General features: G+C 41.2%; 1 protein-coding gene across 5 annotated transcripts in view; it reads right to left on the minus strand.

Moving 5' to 3' along the window:
* Positions 1 to 18,652, minus strand: part of LOC129093774 (RAS guanyl-releasing protein 2-like) — a 37,924-nt gene that overhangs the window by 7,406 nt on the left and 11,866 nt on the right. For 2 of the 5 annotated variants that reach the window (XM_054601891.1, XM_054601892.1), the window contains exons 2-14: positions 17,939 to 18,077; positions 17,586 to 17,688; positions 17,335 to 17,391; positions 16,935 to 17,066; positions 16,338 to 16,488; positions 14,992 to 15,165; positions 11,678 to 11,794; positions 11,020 to 11,301; positions 7,946 to 8,044; positions 7,632 to 7,754; positions 6,161 to 6,276; positions 5,936 to 6,077; positions 531 to 567 (exon numbers count right to left, since the gene is read on the minus strand). In XM_054601891.1, coding sequence (XP_054457866.1) covers positions 531 to 567; positions 5,936 to 6,077; positions 6,161 to 6,276; positions 7,632 to 7,754; positions 7,946 to 8,044; positions 11,020 to 11,301; positions 11,678 to 11,794; positions 14,992 to 15,165; positions 16,338 to 16,488; positions 16,935 to 17,066; positions 17,335 to 17,391; positions 17,586 to 17,688; positions 17,939 to 18,008 — 1,603 coding nt within the window. In that variant the 5' untranslated portion in view covers positions 18,009 to 18,077. The remainder of the gene's footprint in view (positions 1 to 530; positions 568 to 5,935; positions 6,078 to 6,160; positions 6,277 to 7,631; positions 7,755 to 7,945; positions 8,045 to 11,019; positions 11,302 to 11,677; positions 11,795 to 14,991; positions 15,166 to 16,337; positions 16,489 to 16,934; positions 17,067 to 17,334; positions 17,392 to 17,585; positions 17,689 to 17,938; positions 18,078 to 18,652) is intronic. The other 3 variants (XM_054601893.1, XM_054601895.1, XM_054601894.1) reach the window with 3 other exon arrangements.

The raw sequence follows: 18,652 nt of genomic DNA on the forward strand, positions 1-18,652 counted from the left end.
GGACGGGAAGAGGGCCAGAGGTGTTGGTGGTTGCCTGTGTGTATGTGCATCTGTGAAATGAACCAGATTCTCCAAACACTTGCCTACTGGGAGCTGTGAAAGGGTAAATAATAGTGCATTGTGTGTAGTGTGGTCTCAGCTGATGGAGCTAATCCAGCTGGTTGGTGAACGGAGCTTTGTCTGTGGTGGACATACATTTAAAGAGTCTGGTTTATATGCCAGGGTTTCTGTGTTGATGACATTTACTCAGCACTTCAACTGTGGATCTTTATCTACAGAGGGCTTGTGTGTGTGTGTGTGTGTGTGTGTGTGTGTGTGTGTGTGTGTGTGTGTGTGTGTGTGTGTGTGTGTGTGTGTGTGTGTGTGTGTGTGTGTGTGTGTGTGTGTGTGTGTGTGTGTGTGTGATGGCTGGGAAATCGATGGCGTCAAAAGGAATCACTAATTCTTTGAAGGCTTCACTCTCATGGGTGGAACACACACAAATCTGTGCAGCAGACACAGAGTCAGATTGAAATGCATTGCTCTCTTACCTTTACACTTGTAGCCTTGCTTGTAGAAGCCCCATATCTGCAAAGAGACAGAGAGGAACAAAAGGACGGCGGTGTTAATTAACATGTGTTTTCATTTCCATGAAGGCAAGAGGAGTGTTCATATCAGAAGGGTCAGGGAGCAATTATACAAAGGGACTGGAGCTGACAGAAGGTCCGTGATTCTAAGAATTAAAATGCTTAAATAAATACATTTTGAAGTTGTTAGCACTTTGAAAATGATTCTGAATCAGGTGGAAAGTATTTATTTAATGTGGTGATAGGGTATGGAGACCTAACTGTTGGTAACAAAGCAAAACTGCAGAGAAATATAAATATAGCTCCTTAAAGTTTGGGAAACGAGAAATATGAATTATATCATATATGACGGATCATTTTGATTTCTTGTTATAAATGCAACTCAACCTAATCAAAAGTTTAGACACTACACTGACTTTAGTAACTTTCCAGTTTACAATGTTCCCTCCCCTTCCTGTCCTGTGAAAACCACCTATCTCCAAATTTGGTGATTTTGAATTTGATTATTTCTGAATAACTGAAAAAAGTGTTCCTTTGTGTTGAGAAAATTCTCCTAATTCTTAAGCTGATCGAACTATTTAAAAACTCTCTTGGAATGCATCGTGATGAAGCTGAAAGCAGGGCTGTCTTTCTGAGGTCATGAAAAGTTGACTTTTTAGAGATGCAGGGTTCTCACAGGACAGCGAAACTACAAAAATATGATTATCTAAAAGAATATGATGCACTGCTGAAGATAAAACTAGCCAACAGTATGGAAGGAATTAAAAGATGCAACATATACATTAATGCAGCTATAATATAAATCAAGAAACATCATATTTAATAGTAAAACACTGACAGGGAACAGTAGTTTTACTTTAGGTACTTTAAGTATGTTTGGCCGATACATACTTTTAAGTAAGATTTTCAATTCAGGACTTTTTTTTTATAGTGAAGTATTTTCACATGGTGATATTGGTACTTTTTACCTAAGGAAGGCCACTAAGTAGGCTCCAGTGGTTTTGCTGGTTTATCCTGTTAGCTAAAAATATCATGTACCTAATCACATTGCCATCTCTTAGATTTATTTCCTACTGCTCAGACTGCCATTAGCGTCTGTTCGTTTCACTACAGTGTGACAATCAGCAAGACTTCAAATGTCCAGTGTTAGTTGCCCAAATAGCAACTATTAAATCAGTCTTCTCTTTACAAAGTCCATGTTTGCATAGGTTGCTTTATTTTCTCAGCCACGTTTTAACGCACCACCGAGTCTCTCAGCAGTGGTGAACAGTGAACCGAATTAATGGAAACCAATAACTGCCCTGAGGGAAGGAAATGTATCGAAAAACGTGTGCTTTAGGAAGTAGTTGGCAGTAAAGAGAAAGTTAGCAGTTAATGGGCTAAAGCACATTAAGACACCCGTATAGCGCACATCTAGATATACCCCATTGATGCTGAGGCACCTGGCGAAGGCTTGAGAAAAGAAAAGATGATGCACTATGGAAAAGAGATATGTAGGCTGAGAGAGAGACTGAGGGAGGGAGAGAGGAGGTTGGTGGGACAGAGGGGGCAGAGGGGGGACGAGATCAAGCGGGACACAAGGAGAGCACAGACAGTGGGGGGAACAATGACATGAAAGAGCCGAGCTGGAGATCACACACTGCCCTGGCACATCTGAGGAGGCACAAAATATCCTGACCTCTCCTCACACACACAAACCCGCATGCATGCATGCAAACACTCGTCAAGGCACATATACGCGCGAACAAAGACGCACGCGCAGCGGGGAAACCGTGAGCGCAGCCAGAGGCGCTGCAACAAAGAGAAGTCAGTTAGGAGCGGAACATCTAAACACCACTGTCATCACAGCTCTGCATTGACCTTTACTGCCTCTGTGGACTGAAAAACACAATGCAGTACAAATGAGAGCTGGAAACACACCGACTTTAGCAAATCTTTGACGGTTTATCGCAAGTTTTTAGAAAACTACTATTAATCTAGATATAAGTTGACACTATGCTACTCTTTTATATTTTCAATATTAAACATGCACTATGGGAGATACTTTTGGAATCTTTCACTGATGTCCCCAGGTATGCTTACAAGCAGTCAATCAAATGAAGGAAAGAGTGTTAAGTAAATATTGCATGTGTTGCTGTTATAGCTACAAAATGTGCCCTCTATCTCTTCCTACCAGACTTTATGAGTGCCAACAATCACATGTCCTTCTGTTCCTGCTTTCCTGAATACTAAGCGCAGACCGATAAACGGACAAAGTGAGGACAGTTTCCACATGACCTGTGCTTAAAATTCACATTAGCCATTTTAGGGTAGCTTTCTCAGGACACAATCAACCATTACAAAAAGAAACACAAAATGAGCAAAGTTGAACTTCGTTGAAATAACATTACATTAGATATATAGCATTGTCTAGAGCCTCTTTGTGTTTTTATTTTGCCATTTTTGGTTGATAAGAATTACCTTTTTCTGAACAATATAACCACAAATTAACCACATTTTGTCATGTTCATACTCAGAATATGCCTTGTATGAGGGCTGTTGGTGTAATGAATTTATAAGCAAATTATTAAGTTTAGTTATCTATCGTCAGTTAAATATGGAGCTGGATCTTTGCTTTGTTTAGCTTAGCGTAAAGACTGCTTCAGAAAAAAGGTTAATTCAATTTGCCTACAAGCGCCTCTAAACCTCACAAATTAATGCAAAATATCTTGTTGAATCTTGTTGTCACCACTAGCTGTCCCCCCCAACTATCAGTCTTTATGCTAAGCTAACTGTTGCCTGACTGTAGCTTCACATGTAATGGACAGACATAGGAGTGGTATCGATCTCACATTCAACTCTCACTGAGAAAGCAAATAAATGTATTTCCCCGACACTATTGACATTATGAAATTTGAAGGCTCCACAGTGTAAGTTCTACTTGTGATTGTAAAGCCTATTAAGTTTTGTGGTTTGTGTGGACTGGTTTGAACATCAGAGAAGGAAATTGTGTTCAGTTGAAGTTACAGGGACTAGAAAAAGTGTTGTTTTTGGTACACGTCTCTCCAAATGTGAACCGAGCAGGATTAGATCACCAAAACATGATCATGGAAGCTCTGTTTACCCCTGCTGGGTTGTAGCAGGAAACTAAAGTAAATGCACCAAATACATAAAAGCAAGCTTTCCTAGGATATTAATGTGTAGGCGTGATCACATTTAAGAACAGTAAATGTGCCAGGTTTTGTTGCTTTATTATAGATTGCTTTGACAGCCATTTTCCCCAGTGAGATCATGTTCAAATCCTCTATTTTTCAGTCAGGTTGAGAGGACGTAACAAGAGATTATGACAAATGATCCGTATTCTGATTCTTTGAAGTTAAAGTGTCAAAAGCCCTAGGAGACTTCTTTGCAGTCTCTCATATAAAAGCGCTCCGAGCCTCTGTTATTAGGATTGATGGACATTAACAACCGTTTTGTATATTTCGCTCAACTTCAGGTGATCACTTGTCTCTGCATCTGCAAATTATAATTTTTGTCAGGCAGACTGAAACATTCAAACCCTTAATTTCACAGTTGGTTGGTCTTTTCCCTGAGGCAACCCCTTCTCCCCATATTAAAGAGGCACGGATTAGGGATACTGGTGAGGGGGTTTTGGATGAGTTATGGGCGACAGGGTGAAATATGATTAAAGCACGTTTCGTCAACGCTAAACTTTCACTGATTCAGATTATAATCACCCATCGATTGCAGTTTTCCAAGACCAAACTGAACAGAATCTTTCCCTCTTTCTCTGCTACCTGTGATAAGTGTGATCATCTTTACTGGTCTTGCCCCAAGCTCAAGAGTTTCTTAGATAACATTTTGACATTTATATGTGCGCTTCTTCTGTGAACTGGCTGTTTTATTTAGATTTACTATGCTTGTCTGTTTGTTCAGTTTAGTTTTCTGTGTTTTGAAAAAGAATGAATTGCATAAATAAAGCATTTGAAAAAAAAAAATGGAGCTTTGGTCCTCCAGCTAAAAACGTACTCTCCCGAGATGCAAAAACAAACCCCCTCACACACTGTGATGTGTCTTTTCGCTTTGTGCATTTAGCAAAACGCATCTGTGTGCAATTAATTAGGATGTAAGGCCAAAGGGGGCTGCAGGCAGAACAGCATAAGATTATGAAGATCCATGTGAGACACTGGAGGTGAGTGAACTTTGCAGTGTTTACCGGCTTGTCTTGAACAGCGCTTTTTTATTTATTTTTTTCGAGTGTTGAAAAATGGGCTGCAGGAAAATATTGTTTTTGAACAGGAGCCAAGAGGAAAGCACAAAGCAGGCTGAAGAGGAAGTGGTTAGTGTATCTACCTCTCACACACACACACACACACACACACACACACACACACACACACACACACACACACACACACACACACACACACACACACACACACACACACACACACACACACACACACACACACACTTTAAAGGAAGAAGCACGCTGCTAGAGTCCGTATCTTTCCCCGTTTCCCCTCATGATGGTTTGCTCGAGCTTCCCCCGGAGAATATGTATGTGTGTGAATGTGTGCTCCTCTGAGTGCTAATGAAAGTCTATACATATAATCTATGGTGTGCCTGTCTTTGGAGCACTCCCTCTCTAGCTTCTCTTTATATGCATTCAACACAAACGAATGGGACGTCACCTCAGTGCCTCAGCTCAATATGAGAGCCCTGTTCCTGTTCTCATTACAGCTGAGAGCTGACTCACTGTCTGTGTCTAAATAACAGAGAGCTCCTTGGGGGATTTGGGGGAATGTTAAGGGCAAAGGACGGACGGACAGACGGACACACACACACACACACACACACACACACACACACACACACACACACACACACACACACACACACACACACAAAGAGATGTAACACTGCCACAGAAGAGGCTTATAATCTCGCCCAATTACTTTCCTCCCATATTTCCCAGAATACAACTTCAGCAGCGTGTGGCTGCAGCTCATAGTAATTGGCATTGCCCCGACCTGACAGGAGGAACCTCTGAGTGATCAGGCTGGCGCGCACCGCCGGTGATTGCCGAGACAAATAATGAAGTGCAGGTACGGCTACATGGCTGGGGAACGGCAGGACAAGCACAACTGACCTTTGACTATTTTTTAAAAACTGTCATGTGCTATTGATTGGGTCAATGAAAAAATCGATGCATTTGAAAAGCTCAATATTTGACCTCGGCAGGAGTCGGAAGAGTTTATAAATCTTACAGCTTATTCTGAAGCAGCACATAGCTTATGTTGTGTTATTTTGGGAGTGACTGCGCTTACAAGTGAGGTAATATACAAGCACAAAACATGATACCAAGGGAGAAGTGGGTGTTTACTCACAAAGCCGGCGCAGTGCTCGCAGAATGTGGGCTTGACGTAGGTTGCCTCTGTAAAAGTGTGGATGAAACCCATCTTGCAGTTCAGCAGAGAGCTGGCTTTCATAAAGTAGTCTATCATCTCCTCTCTGCTGATCTTCCCGTCTCTGTGTGAGAAAAAAAGACAGGTGAGCAGGTTTGTGAACTGCATGGATTTCACAAAGGTGAATAAAGCTGCAAAAATGCTCACTGGTTCTTGTCCAGTTCACCAAACTTGCTGAGGTATGGGAAGTTGTTCCTGATGGCTTCAAACTCATCCCTGGAGATGTGGCCGTCGCCGTCCGAGTCAAAGTTTTTGAAGACCGACTGTGAAAGTGAGGAATGTGAAGTTTAGTTTCAGTGTGAATTCTGCCTCAGCGTTAACAGAGACCCTGATGTGTCATTTGCCAAGGTTAAACCATTATAGGGTGGGAGAGTAATGGTATATTTTTTTCTTTTTTGTGTTCGGTTTTCCCAATACAGACAAATTGTAATGGCTTTAAGGATCTTGACTTAGAAACGTTGGTAGTTTTTATGTGGGATTTTAGGAGTGTAAATTTTAAATATATTTATCACTATAAAAGCAACAGTAGCAAATACTGTAGGGGAATCTATATGGAAAAGTGGATTATGATATAAATATTATTGATAATTAAATGAAAATAAATGAAATTGTTGTGTTTTCATTACCCTGGAAAGGGGTATTTCTACATATGTAGCAGGTCCTCTTAAGGGAGTCAGCCACCAAGTTTCTACAGTAGCCCAGAACGGACAAACAAAACACTGGCTCTAGAGAGTGTCTATGCATTACACATTACCACATCAGCCACTATAGTTCTCCAACACGCTATGTACACCGAAATTTCAGTTGGTTGCGATTTGCAACCTCAAAAATAATTTTCATGAAGTCTACTATCTTAATTCATCATATCAGTTACCTTGTAAAGCTTGCCCTTTAGCTTATGTCACCACCATAAGGTACCATAGGTAAGGCTGTAGCAGCAGAAGTGTGTGCATGTGTGTGTGTGTATGTGTGTGAATGATTGTGTGATTAGGTAATTGTTCTTTCAAATGTTGCTTGCTTTTGGCTCGCAGTTCACTTAAATGTGTTTCTGAAAACATTTGAGCAGATAAATAGGCAATAAAGTAAGATAATATTGATTCCCAATTGAAAAGCACTGCCTAGTTTGACACTTTGAAATTAACTTCACTTATACAAATATGGAAGGCTTCTGTCATATGTACAAAAATACACATTTGAAAGTATAAGGGGGGCTTCTCGATAGCTAAGTGGTTAGGACTTATACACTATGCTGTCACCACAACATCCACAGTTCCATCACTCTCTGTCATTCAAATCATTTAATTTCTGCCTCTATACTATCAACTGGCGAAAACATTTAAAACAATCTATAGGAAAGGGAACCTAATAGGCAGCCATGTATTATAGAAATCAACCCATAGCTTTTCAAAGGATCCTCAACCCACAAGGAACTATAGAAATGTTCCATACCGGGCAAAAGAAGGAGTTACAGGGTTTTCAGATGAGCCTCCCAGTCTTGGTCATCATGGCAGGAGATTACTAACCATTTGGCCAAAGAGCCAAGACCACTTTGCAGTTATCATGTCGAGATGATGGTGGTGAGGATATCAACAGTGTAACTACATCAGCAGAAACTCACCTCCACCATCTTCTCTATGTGTTTCTTGATGATCGTCGGGTCAGCGTTGGGCTTCACCGACACAGCCCACTCGTCGATCATGGTGGGCTTGGGGTCGGGTGCGGTGGTTGGGCTGGAGTTCTGCTACAACCAATGAGAAACCAAGGACGCTAACATTAGTGTCAGACCAGCGGGAGGGGGGCAGAGGCTTTCATCTTATAAAGAAAACACAGCTGCTGTGTAGCCAAGGGTTACTACAGTGAATCAAAATGTCACGAGAGGAGGAGGAGACAAAAATTCTAATAAGCATTATATTTAACCAGAACGGGACCTACAGTGTCCGTCGGTGTGCTGCTCACCACTGGCTTGCGAGGTTCTCTCTGTAGAGACATCTGGTAGATCTCCTCCTCTGTGTGGTACTGGTCCAGAGACACCTGCACAGAACAGGACATGAAGAGAAGGAGTGACCTTTTTGTTTTTAAATTACCCAATCTTCATATTCAACATTTTGCGGGTTTGGCCTCCACTATATCACATGATGAACCACCATATATTTCACACATTGTTCATCATTATCAGTGATTTTACTTAATTACATTTGTGTTTATGTAGTCTCTTATAATGCTTCGAGTAACTGAACAGCAGGCTGAACAGCAGTATTTCACTGCACTCCCTGGTTGAAAGTTTCAAGCATGCAGCATTGCTGGGTGTGGTGTGTGTGTGCTCTGTTGCAACTGTAGTCATACTCAGTACCACCAGTGATGTCAGGTTGTACTGACACACCCTGACGTACGCTTCTACATAGCTACTGCAAGATATTTTTGTATCAGTTACTCACCCAGTGTTACCTTGAATTCTTGAAGAAAAGGTTTTTCTTGCATGCCAGGGACAGTAACTAATATACAAAAGTAATTTTGTGGGCAAAGTATTCCTTTAAACCAACTGAGGTGAGCAAAACCAATATTCTCTAGATAGGGGTTGCAAGTTCTCTCTTGTATGTGACCACTTTTTAGATCAGAACAATGAAGGCTGTACCATGTGGTTCAAAGCTCCAAAAGCCTCTAAGTGGGCCTAGATTTTTTTGTTAAGTGTACTGTTGTATAAAGTTTCAACAAGCCTCTCCTCACTCCCAGCATTCATCTCCCCCACAAAATAAATACATTCCTGCTCAGATTCCAGGCAAAGCAGCTTGTAAAGGCGTAGTCCAACTGCAAATATCTGTTTCCACACCTCTTTATTTGCTACGTATCTAACACAAATGACTTCTCACACGCTGACCTGTTCTATATGTGAATTGTTAAGTACTTTCCCATTAACACAGCCGCTATGGCAACAGGTGAGAGAGCAGCATCTATGTTTTGCTCCAGCTCACATGTTGCAGCCTCCTACCGCATGTAATTATCTTCTGCATCCATTGTTGTCCTCGGTTTCTATTCTTTTCCTCAGAGCTATGCACTTGCTGTAATTGTCTTTCCTGGGTTTTATTGACTTGTTTGGCCTTCTGATTCAGTGGCACTTACAGTCTTTCAAAGAGAAGGTTAACTGTAACTTGTGCAACACTTCCAGGATGATTTAATACAATCTTTGTAATTTGAAAGGCTGATGAATATTATTCTAAAAGGAGGGAAGTAGTATTTTAAACCTCAGATGTTTGCATCTGAGGCCTGTGCAGAGATTATTTTTAAAGGATTTATTGACTTTCTTTCCATCATCTCGCCCTTCGCTCTCCTCCCTCAGACTCAAGATAGATCAACTCCAATAAGCGCTGGCATAAGATAATTGGTTATCGACTCTGTTCAGCAAACTTCCTTGCTGCCTCTCAGGTCCAAAACCTGTCAAGTTGTTTTCTTTCATTTCCACAGAAGAAAAAAGGGGAGCCAGCTGCAATCTCACACAAACACCTGAGTGATTAATCTCTGCGGATTGTAAATACAGACAGCTCCTCAAATTCAGGAAACTCTTATCAGCATCTGCCAAAAAAATGTAACACACACTCAGGGGTTTAGTTTGAAGTGCTTAAAACACCACCAAGCTTCCATGCTGAAGTGCAGGCAGCAACAAACCTGAGATCAGTCTCACTCGATGTTCTCAGTTTAAAAGCTCTCCCTTAACAGAAGTTGTGCAGTTGAACAAACATGGATAACTCTCACTCAAAATATGGAAAGGTTCCTTTCCTCTATGCTAGCTGTATGAATTGATCAATTATTCCTTTCCCTCATAATTTCATACTACAAGCTAGATGTATTTCATAGGGCAACAACCATTTTTTTGTATTATTTTACTTGCGGAGGCCTCCATTTCTTCCTGTTGGTGTTTGGTGACTGATAGGAGTGTGATAAAAATACAAAGTGTAACATAAGGAGAGGGAGAGAGCAATGTCTTAACAGCCAAGACATACAATTTACGAAGGAAATAAGGATTCCTCTGAGGTCCTCTTTTAGGTCATTTCAAAGCCAACACGCTCTGACAGCTAAAGTCCTGTAGTCTTTAATCAAGATACAGGAAAAGACATAAGGTTAACAATTGAAAGTTCAGTAAAGTTCAATAAAAGATGCTACAACAGGGGTCATGACTCTTTGTCCTTGATAAAAGTCTAATTCTAAAAAAGTGGGAGTGGGCAACAGAGTTACAGCAGTCAACAAAAGATGTAGAAATAAATGTATTGTTTAATCCTCTCTGTCCTTTATTTTGAGGTTTTTAAAGCATTCTATAGCTTCCCAGTAGGGTTAATATCTTCAAATACGAACATTCATAAAAAAAAAATTCAATGGAGTGCTCTGAAAAGATAAGATAACTTTCATTGGAAAGGGCTGTGTGAAGATTAGGTCATGCGATGAAACTATTCTAAATATAGCAAACACTTAAACTTATATTGCTTTTTTTAGGTTTGTTGTGACAGTTTTTACAGAAAGCTTGCATTACAAACTGCCAATGTAGGGTTTGAAATAGGTAGACATTTTGATTTAAGATGCTATGGATGAGCTCTTTAAGAATGTGTTCATTGTTTGAATTGAATCTCAATGATTATCAACATAAACCACTCTGGACCACATCTGTTTAAACAACTAATTAATCTGGGCTTGAAGGTTCATGCTTGTAACGCTTTGGTTACATATAATCTCTGGCCTTTTTCTGTACACAGATTTTGTCCCAGCTGGCTACTGTACAGCATGTCTGACCACGAGCCAATCAGATCTCAGCAGAACAAATTCCATGCATCAAACAGACAGCCTGTTCAGCTGGCCTCACACAAAGTGTTTCATCCTTCTCAAAGTTTTCCCTCCTACTTCTCTGCTGTCTGGGCGGTTAAGGAACGCTTTCGAATTCTGGACTTCATGATGAGCAACAGACTCGCACCACCTGATACTAGATGCTGCACTTACACATTCTGTCCACTCTTTGCACTCACCGTTAACAGGTTGAGCAGGTCTGTGTTGGCGTCCACGTGAGGCGGTGTGGTCTGGATCAGCGCCAGCTCTTGAAGGATGGCGTACAGCTGTTGGGTCTTCACCAGGTTGACCCGCGTTTTCTCTTTGTCAGCCCAGTCCGTCAGCGCCACGTGCACGGCTATCAGGTCTTTCAGGTGCACGCCGAGGATGGGGAACCGGAAGCCCGAGCACTCTGAGAAGCGCTTGCGGTATTGACAGTAGTTCCCACACGACGTCACCAGTTCAATGAGGTTGTTGAAAACCTGTAAGTTGAGTGTAAGCATGATGATGGAATTTTAGGGTGGAAGAAATAGAAGAGGGGTTGACGTGAGTTGGCAGAAAACGTAAAGCCTATCTCATAAGAGATTTGTTTAGAGGAATCAAAAACATTCTGTAAACTTTTGCTCCAGATGGACTTACATAACAGACGAGACTGTAACTTTCCAGTTAAATGGCTCAAATTCATAACTCTGAAGAGCTACTGTGTAGGAGTAGTGGGCACAGATAGGGAGCTTGGCAGCTCACACAGAGGAGATGAGGATTATGGAATCATCGGCATGCAGTGAAAATTGAATTTGCCTGGTAGTGTTTGGCTGTGGGTGCCAAAAAGAGATCAGTGATGGTTCGGGAGGGTCGCACCTTGTTGGTCTCAGCGCTGATGTGGGCCTGCGTGTCTTTGAGACGAGAGATGGAGCTGTTGCTGAGGCCGCCCACCACAGCCATCAGCGTGTTGAAGTTCTGCAACTGCAGCAGCTTCTGTGGACCAGAGGGAAGATATATTAGGAGTGAGGGTGAAATAGGAGCCTGTGAATGAATGTGTAAGCCGCTGCCAAAAAGGATCTTAAGGAGAGAGAAGGCGACACAGGTCAAAACAGATTCACAGCATAAGGAGTCAGATAGATGCAGGAGTGAAAAATAAAAGCTTCAAGTCAGAGTCTAGTGTTCAGTAGCCCACATGCACATCCACACATAACCTAATCTGTGTATACCACCATATTATTGAATGCTCTAACCTGTCTTTGTCAACCCTAAGCTAGCACTTTGTGAATGGCACTCCGCAGGGCTCCCCGCTGCCCTTCAGCCTGCGTGGCATCTCACAGAAAAATCGATGGGGTCACAGCTGTGTGGGAGGGCTGCCAGAGGGGATCATTTGATTCAGCTCAAACACCCTTTGGAATCAATCGGCAAAGCAGTGTGGAAGGCAGCCCACCATTTGCAGACTAGGGCTAAACAGTAAGTGCGTGTGACCGTCAGCGAGGCCTGGGAAAGGTTTCATTGTCAACATGCCAGGGCTTTCCACTGGAATAAATGCTGTGTGTATGAAATGGTTGGCAGATGGACGCATCCTCTCGTCATCCAATTATTATCACACAGCTCATGTGTTGATGTGGCTGTTTATCAAAGCCAGAAGGCAGAGACACGTACACCCAGAATTTATAGTGAATTGAATTGGAATGGAGCTTTTCAATGAGTGCAAAAAGGGACATCTTTTGCATTTTACATCATAACATTCATGCCTGAACAGTCTAGAGAAAAACTAAGGAACATGAGTCATTTGTAATGTGCTCCAAACAGGAAGCTGAAACAGGACACAACCAGCGCACCCTGAGGGAAGCTTTGGGAAATGTCAAGTATGTGGTGGCCACCTTGATTACACTTGTAATCAGCTACACCATACTTTTTGTCCCAGCATGTGTTCACACTGGGAACTTTTCTCAATAATGTTTCAAATTGTCGACGAATAACAGCAGGATTTCAAGTTGGGACGTTCTGTCTCTGATGTATACACAAATGTTCAACCATTTTGAGGAATGACACAATCACAAATTACCTCTGGACTCTACATTCAAAGTGGGAAACACTGGTTATCGTTATGTGGAGACACAACTCACTGTTACTCAAAGTCACTCAAAGTTATAAATATATAGATGGATAGATTTTCAAGCAATGCCTTCTTTTAACAAAACTCAGAGTCTACAGCCATGCTAGCAAAGTGCGACCATATTTTAAACCCCCAAAACCGGGATCCTTAAGTGTAAGTTCATACAAGCCCAGATGTATGCACTCATACTAATTCTGATACTTAAGCATGTTTGCATGCTAGCATATGCTAATTAGTGTTGAACTACTTAAAATAAATCTTAAAGATGCCAAAATATTTGGGGTGCTGACAGAGGTGATAGAAAGGGATATAAAAACAATTTGATCAGGAGGTGGGAGACCATGGAGGTAATTCTCAGGCCTTCTGCAGCTGATCTTTCATTCATTCCACACATCAAGGCTGGTAACAATCAGCATCTGTCTTCACCACTACACTGTCAAAGCATCACGAAACACTGAAAAGAGTCCAAGTGTTCAAACTCAAGGAGGGTGAGACAAGAGCGAGGGACAAAAGTGAGGGACAAGAGCTCAGCTGACGTGTTGGAGTGCTGCCGTATTAAGACGGAAGGAGGTGTTAAACCCTGCTGAGACCCTGCTGAATAAATTATGAGAGCCAGAAGTTTGTTCTGCAGCTGAAGAGGATAGCTGTAAAAATGGGTAACAATGCAGGAGTAGACTAGCAGTAAGTAATGAGGATGCATCCACATAAGAACTGCCGGCAATTATGATGAAAATGATTTTTCTGCACTTTCTATGGTCGACTGAAGCTCCCTCGCACAGACGAGATGAGTGAATCGTCGCATAGAGGGAGAACCCAGTCCATCTGGCAGTCCAAATGATAACATCAAACTGAAACGATATAAATTAAAGTGAAGCCCAGGACGGCTTTTTAAGGGATGTTTCTGGAGAGAAAGGTTGACATAGTCCCAAGACATATGGGCAGAGGACCATATAAGGTAGCGAGCTTGGAACTTTGTTGTTTGAAATTGTTGGGGAGGGACCAGATAAAGATCTGAGCCAATCTTGACCTGTAGATAAACATATTTGAAATTATTTCAGATATGGACAATCTATGAACAGGAACAGGAGGAAAAAGATTACAAGGTCGGTCAGTCGAACCAACATTTTTGTATAATATCTCAATGAATATTGGATAGACAAAGATATTTCATTAATTTATGGTCCCCTGAAGATGAATCATGACTTTGGTTATCCCCGGACTTTCCTCTCAGATTTAAATCTTTGGTCATACATAAGGACAAGTTTCCCAGAACTTTGATGCAGATATTCAATATTTCCAGAGGATGAATCCTTTTCTTCTACTGCCACCAGCAAGCTAACGTTCTTAGTATTTTGTGTATGTCTTCACTCCCACCTTTTATTCCTCTCTGTACCTGATATTTTACATGAAGCTGTGAGTTATGGCACTGCATACAATGTCCACTGATTGTAGGATGCATCATTGAATTTTTTCTAACCAACAGCAAGTATAAATACTGTATAATTAATTGATGATCCACTAAATATTCATTTTCGATTCTATTCTTTGCAGCAAATAACACATTTTCTTTCGGGAGTCATTACATTTTATTGTCCGATTGTGAAAGTGTTGTATCTCAAATTGATTGATTGTGATTTTCATTCTTTCAAATGCATTTTTACGTGCTCTTCCAGAGACAATATAACAACCCCTAAGGCCCATAAAAGCCTTTGGATAATGCCAAAAACGCATGATTACCCAGCTAAAACAAGTCTTTCTTAATTCCTGGAGATGCTTTCCCCTGACAGCAGCATTATCATAAAGAGCTCTCAGTAGGCATCTTAACATGCTAATACCCCTAAAGCCTTTTTAAATTAAATTCACTTTTTCTCTCAAATATATGGCATCTTATGTGTGTGTACAAGTCATCAAGGCTTTACCGTTCCTTTAAACCTTCTCTCCACAGCTCACTGATCAATCTCTAATTCACCTTTTTACAACTTTCTCCTCTCTTTCTCTGAACCCTCCAGCTCCCTCCAGCCTAGTCTTTAAACCCCTGCAGTAAACAAACTTAATGGTACCGTGAACAGACCTGTGCCACTCTGATGAAGTGGGAGATGACGGCGGCTCTCTGCGGAGCCGTGGGCTTGCTGAGCACCATGAGTTGGATCCACTGGGACACGCTGTTGAAAAGGGTGATGAAACGCTCCAGGATGGGGTTGTCCACTGTGCAGCCGTGCATCACAAAGCTGTGGTAGTCCTGAAACTAAAAGGGGTGAGTAGCATTACAAATTTTATTCCATTCATGTAAATCAAAATAACATCCCAATATATCTATAAATCTCAACAACTTTATCGTCAGAATGGTCTAACAGGAAAGGTCTGACAAAAGGCACTTCTGAGTTGCATTTTGGGAAATGTAGAACCCAGTATTTTTGGCCTGGATCTATACTTGAGAATAAAAGATAGGATATCTCAGGTCTGATGCTTTAAATGTGAGAATTATTTTTTAATATGTTTCCCATATGTCCCCCAGCTGTATGGAGGTGCAGCACTAAATCACTGGAGTGCCCCTTTAAAGGGCATAGTTTGACATTTGGTTTACCTCACAAGGTGAAGTTTAGAATATTAATACCACTTCCATGTCTGTATGGTAATTATGCAGCTGGAGGCAGCAGCTGGTTAGCTTAGCTTAGCATCAAAGCTGGCAAGGGGGAGACAGCTAGCCTAAATGTGTCCAAAGGTAACAAAATCCACCATCCAGCAACTCTAAAGCTCACTAATCAACACATTTAATTAAATTAATTACTCATATTTAATTTGTTTTATCTGTACCGACAAAAAGAGTAAAATAAACTATTAATTTTACAAGAAGTTATGTGCCTTTTGTAAGATTTTTTCCTTTTGGAATTGTAACCAAATGTTGAACTATTACTTTAAAGCACCAACGTGAATAACAAAGTAGCCAACTGACTGACACTCAACTCAACTAGTTTTCAACTAGTCTAAATGCAGAAAAGTATAATTTCTGCACATTTAGACTAGTGGACTAGATGTCGATACTTTTATTTATTGCTTATCTTGTTTTATATTGAGCCAGAATCTCATTCAGAAGAGAAACAGATACAAGACAAATCACCAACGCTGCCCCCACCGTGCCACCAACACCATCACACTTGAATAAATGATCTAAAAATATCTCCCATTTAAATGAGCACACACCCAGTCAGCTTTTGCTTCCTAAAATAACACTGAAAGGGCAAAATGTTTCCACAAAACAAATATAATTACTGCCAGTAAAAGTAGATTTTCACCACCATTGCTTAGCAACTATAACGAGCCTGCCGCATGTGACATTACTTGAGAATTCAAAGAATTAAAGAGCTGTAAACATCACAGTAGAAACACAGCTTCATCAAAGCATGCGGGCAAACTGACCAGGATCTTGCAGAAGGATTTGTACTCCAGGTAGGTCAGGTGTTCAGCCAGTTCACAGGAATCAAGGTGGTCAAACAGCAGGGACATTTTCCTCTTTTTGGACACTGACGGGACACGTTGAGTCACCTGCCGCTTCCATTTATATGACGGCCTGGGAGGGACGATAAATAATGTCTTATAAAAAGTGTTCTTTTCTTAGATCTTTTGGATAAAAAAAACTGTGAAACTTTTCTACAAATGCAGAATTAATTTCTAGAAGGACATTCCCTCAGCTGCAATAAATCACAAATCTGCTCCACAAAGCCAAAACTAAAGGGAAGTAGAGGTCACACAGAATGCACAAGGGAGATGTTTGCCTTCTGGGCTTTCTGCCAGATATGTCTTGGGTTTAGCCAACAAACCCACTTGGTTAAGTTTAGGAAAAGATCAATGTTTGGCTTTTACGAGAAAAGGAGAAGTCACTGACCCAGCATAGCACAGCTCAGCAAATTCTGAGAACCGGCAATAAAAGGGCACGCTGACATAAACACCCACAGGCCGAGATATTAATTCACGCTGTCACCAGCACGCACAGCTTTCAGCAACCGATTCACTCACACGCTGTCGAGGTCAATGAGCTGGCTCTGGCTCTGGTTGCCCTCGGTGGTCAGGAGGTCTTTAAAGTCTTTGATCTGGTCTGCCAGCTCCGGGCTCAGATTGAACTCTGCTGGAAACTCAGAGATCCAGTACCTGGAAGGCAGAACAAAGGGATGAAAAGACAGAACGTCGATGAAACGTATTGGAAGAGGGGTAACCTTGTTTACATCTGCACAATAATATGACAATGAGTTTAAGATCTTTAGAAACAGTTTTGTTGCTTTACATGATGATAAAAATTGACTTTTTGCAGGTACAGTCAATATTCAATTGTAAAACTACAAACCGATAAATGAATAAGCAGACCAAAGGTCAGAAAGGGATAGCACAAACAGGTGTGAATAAGATGACGGTTTATTACTTGACAAGGTGACATATTCTTGTTCGGCGCTCAGCAGTGCAGCTCTCCTCTTGAGATCTTATCTCAAAGTCAAGGTGCAACTTTGCAGCAAATTTCTTTTGGAGACTATGACAACTCTCTCTTAAATCTCATTAAGATCTAACAGATCTAGAAGAACAAAAAAGAAGACTGATCTGGCTTTGATTCCATCTCTTCAGACGGACACTAAAGACTACATCTCTGAGGTAGCAGAAAACAAAGGTGAAGGATACTTGAGCACCAGTTTCTTAGCCATGTCCGTTGAAGGGATATACCAAGGGTGCATCATGAGAAACATGCGGACCAAGGAAGCATCCTTCAAAGTGCCCCTCTCATCTAAGAGAAGAAGAAAAAAGGACATCACTCATCATCAGAAGGATATGATCACCCGCTGTCTATTAGTGTGCATCTATTGTGGTAGTAAGTGTGTGAGTTTTTGCTTGATCACCAATTTACTCAGCACCTTACAAAGATTCCAAATAATATGTATACAATTTAATATAAATTATTATTTAACAATTAACATGTTTTATTGACTCACTTTGGAATAAACTAATTTCAGAGAAACAGTGTTCAAATGACCCACCGAAGGCTTGGATGCACGCTTCCACCAGCTCGTCCACTGCGGCCGACTGCTCCGACAATATGGACTCCATCGTTCCTTTTTTCGTTTTTTCCGCTCCTCCTTTCTCTTTCTATCGCCGGTTTGACTCTCGTTCCTCTCACTGAACACAAAAGAAGATGAAAGGATCAAAGGGTAGCAAAGAGAGAATAATTGCTGTGTGAAGAAAGCAAAGAGAGAGGAAATTAAATTCTTAGTGGCTGTTGCCGAGTAGTTGTGTGGTCATTTATTTTGCATACGGCTCCATACTGCAGGGAGTGAGAGAAGCAGTTACGCTAGAGCTGGTAAATTTAATGGGGATATCTGCCAGTCAATGTTATCATTCTCTGCTGAGATGATGGTTAGACTTGACCCAACAAATTCAAAATGTCAATCTGAAAAACATAAACTGAAACTACTTGAAGGAGCAAAAAAATTATTGGTCCAGCTTTCAGCTAACTGTTTAATTGTCTTGGTGAGATGCAGGGCATTGTTGATACAGGAGCCAATACGATAACTGAGAGGTGATTACAGAAGCAATACCCATTTGGCTCCCATGCGTTAACACAAGCAGCAATACACAATAGGATTCACAGTTCTGACATATAGACTTCAGATAAGATGTGATTCATCAGGAGGTATCTGAAGAAGGAATACGTGTGTTCAAAGCTAACACCGTACATTACAGATACATATAAG

Source organism: Anoplopoma fimbria, chromosome 7 (genome assembly GCF_027596085.1).
Source record: "Anoplopoma fimbria isolate UVic2021 breed Golden Eagle Sablefish chromosome 7, Afim_UVic_2022, whole genome shotgun sequence".
In the NCBI taxonomy this organism is placed as follows: domain Eukaryota; kingdom Metazoa; phylum Chordata; class Actinopteri; order Perciformes; family Anoplopomatidae; genus Anoplopoma; species Anoplopoma fimbria.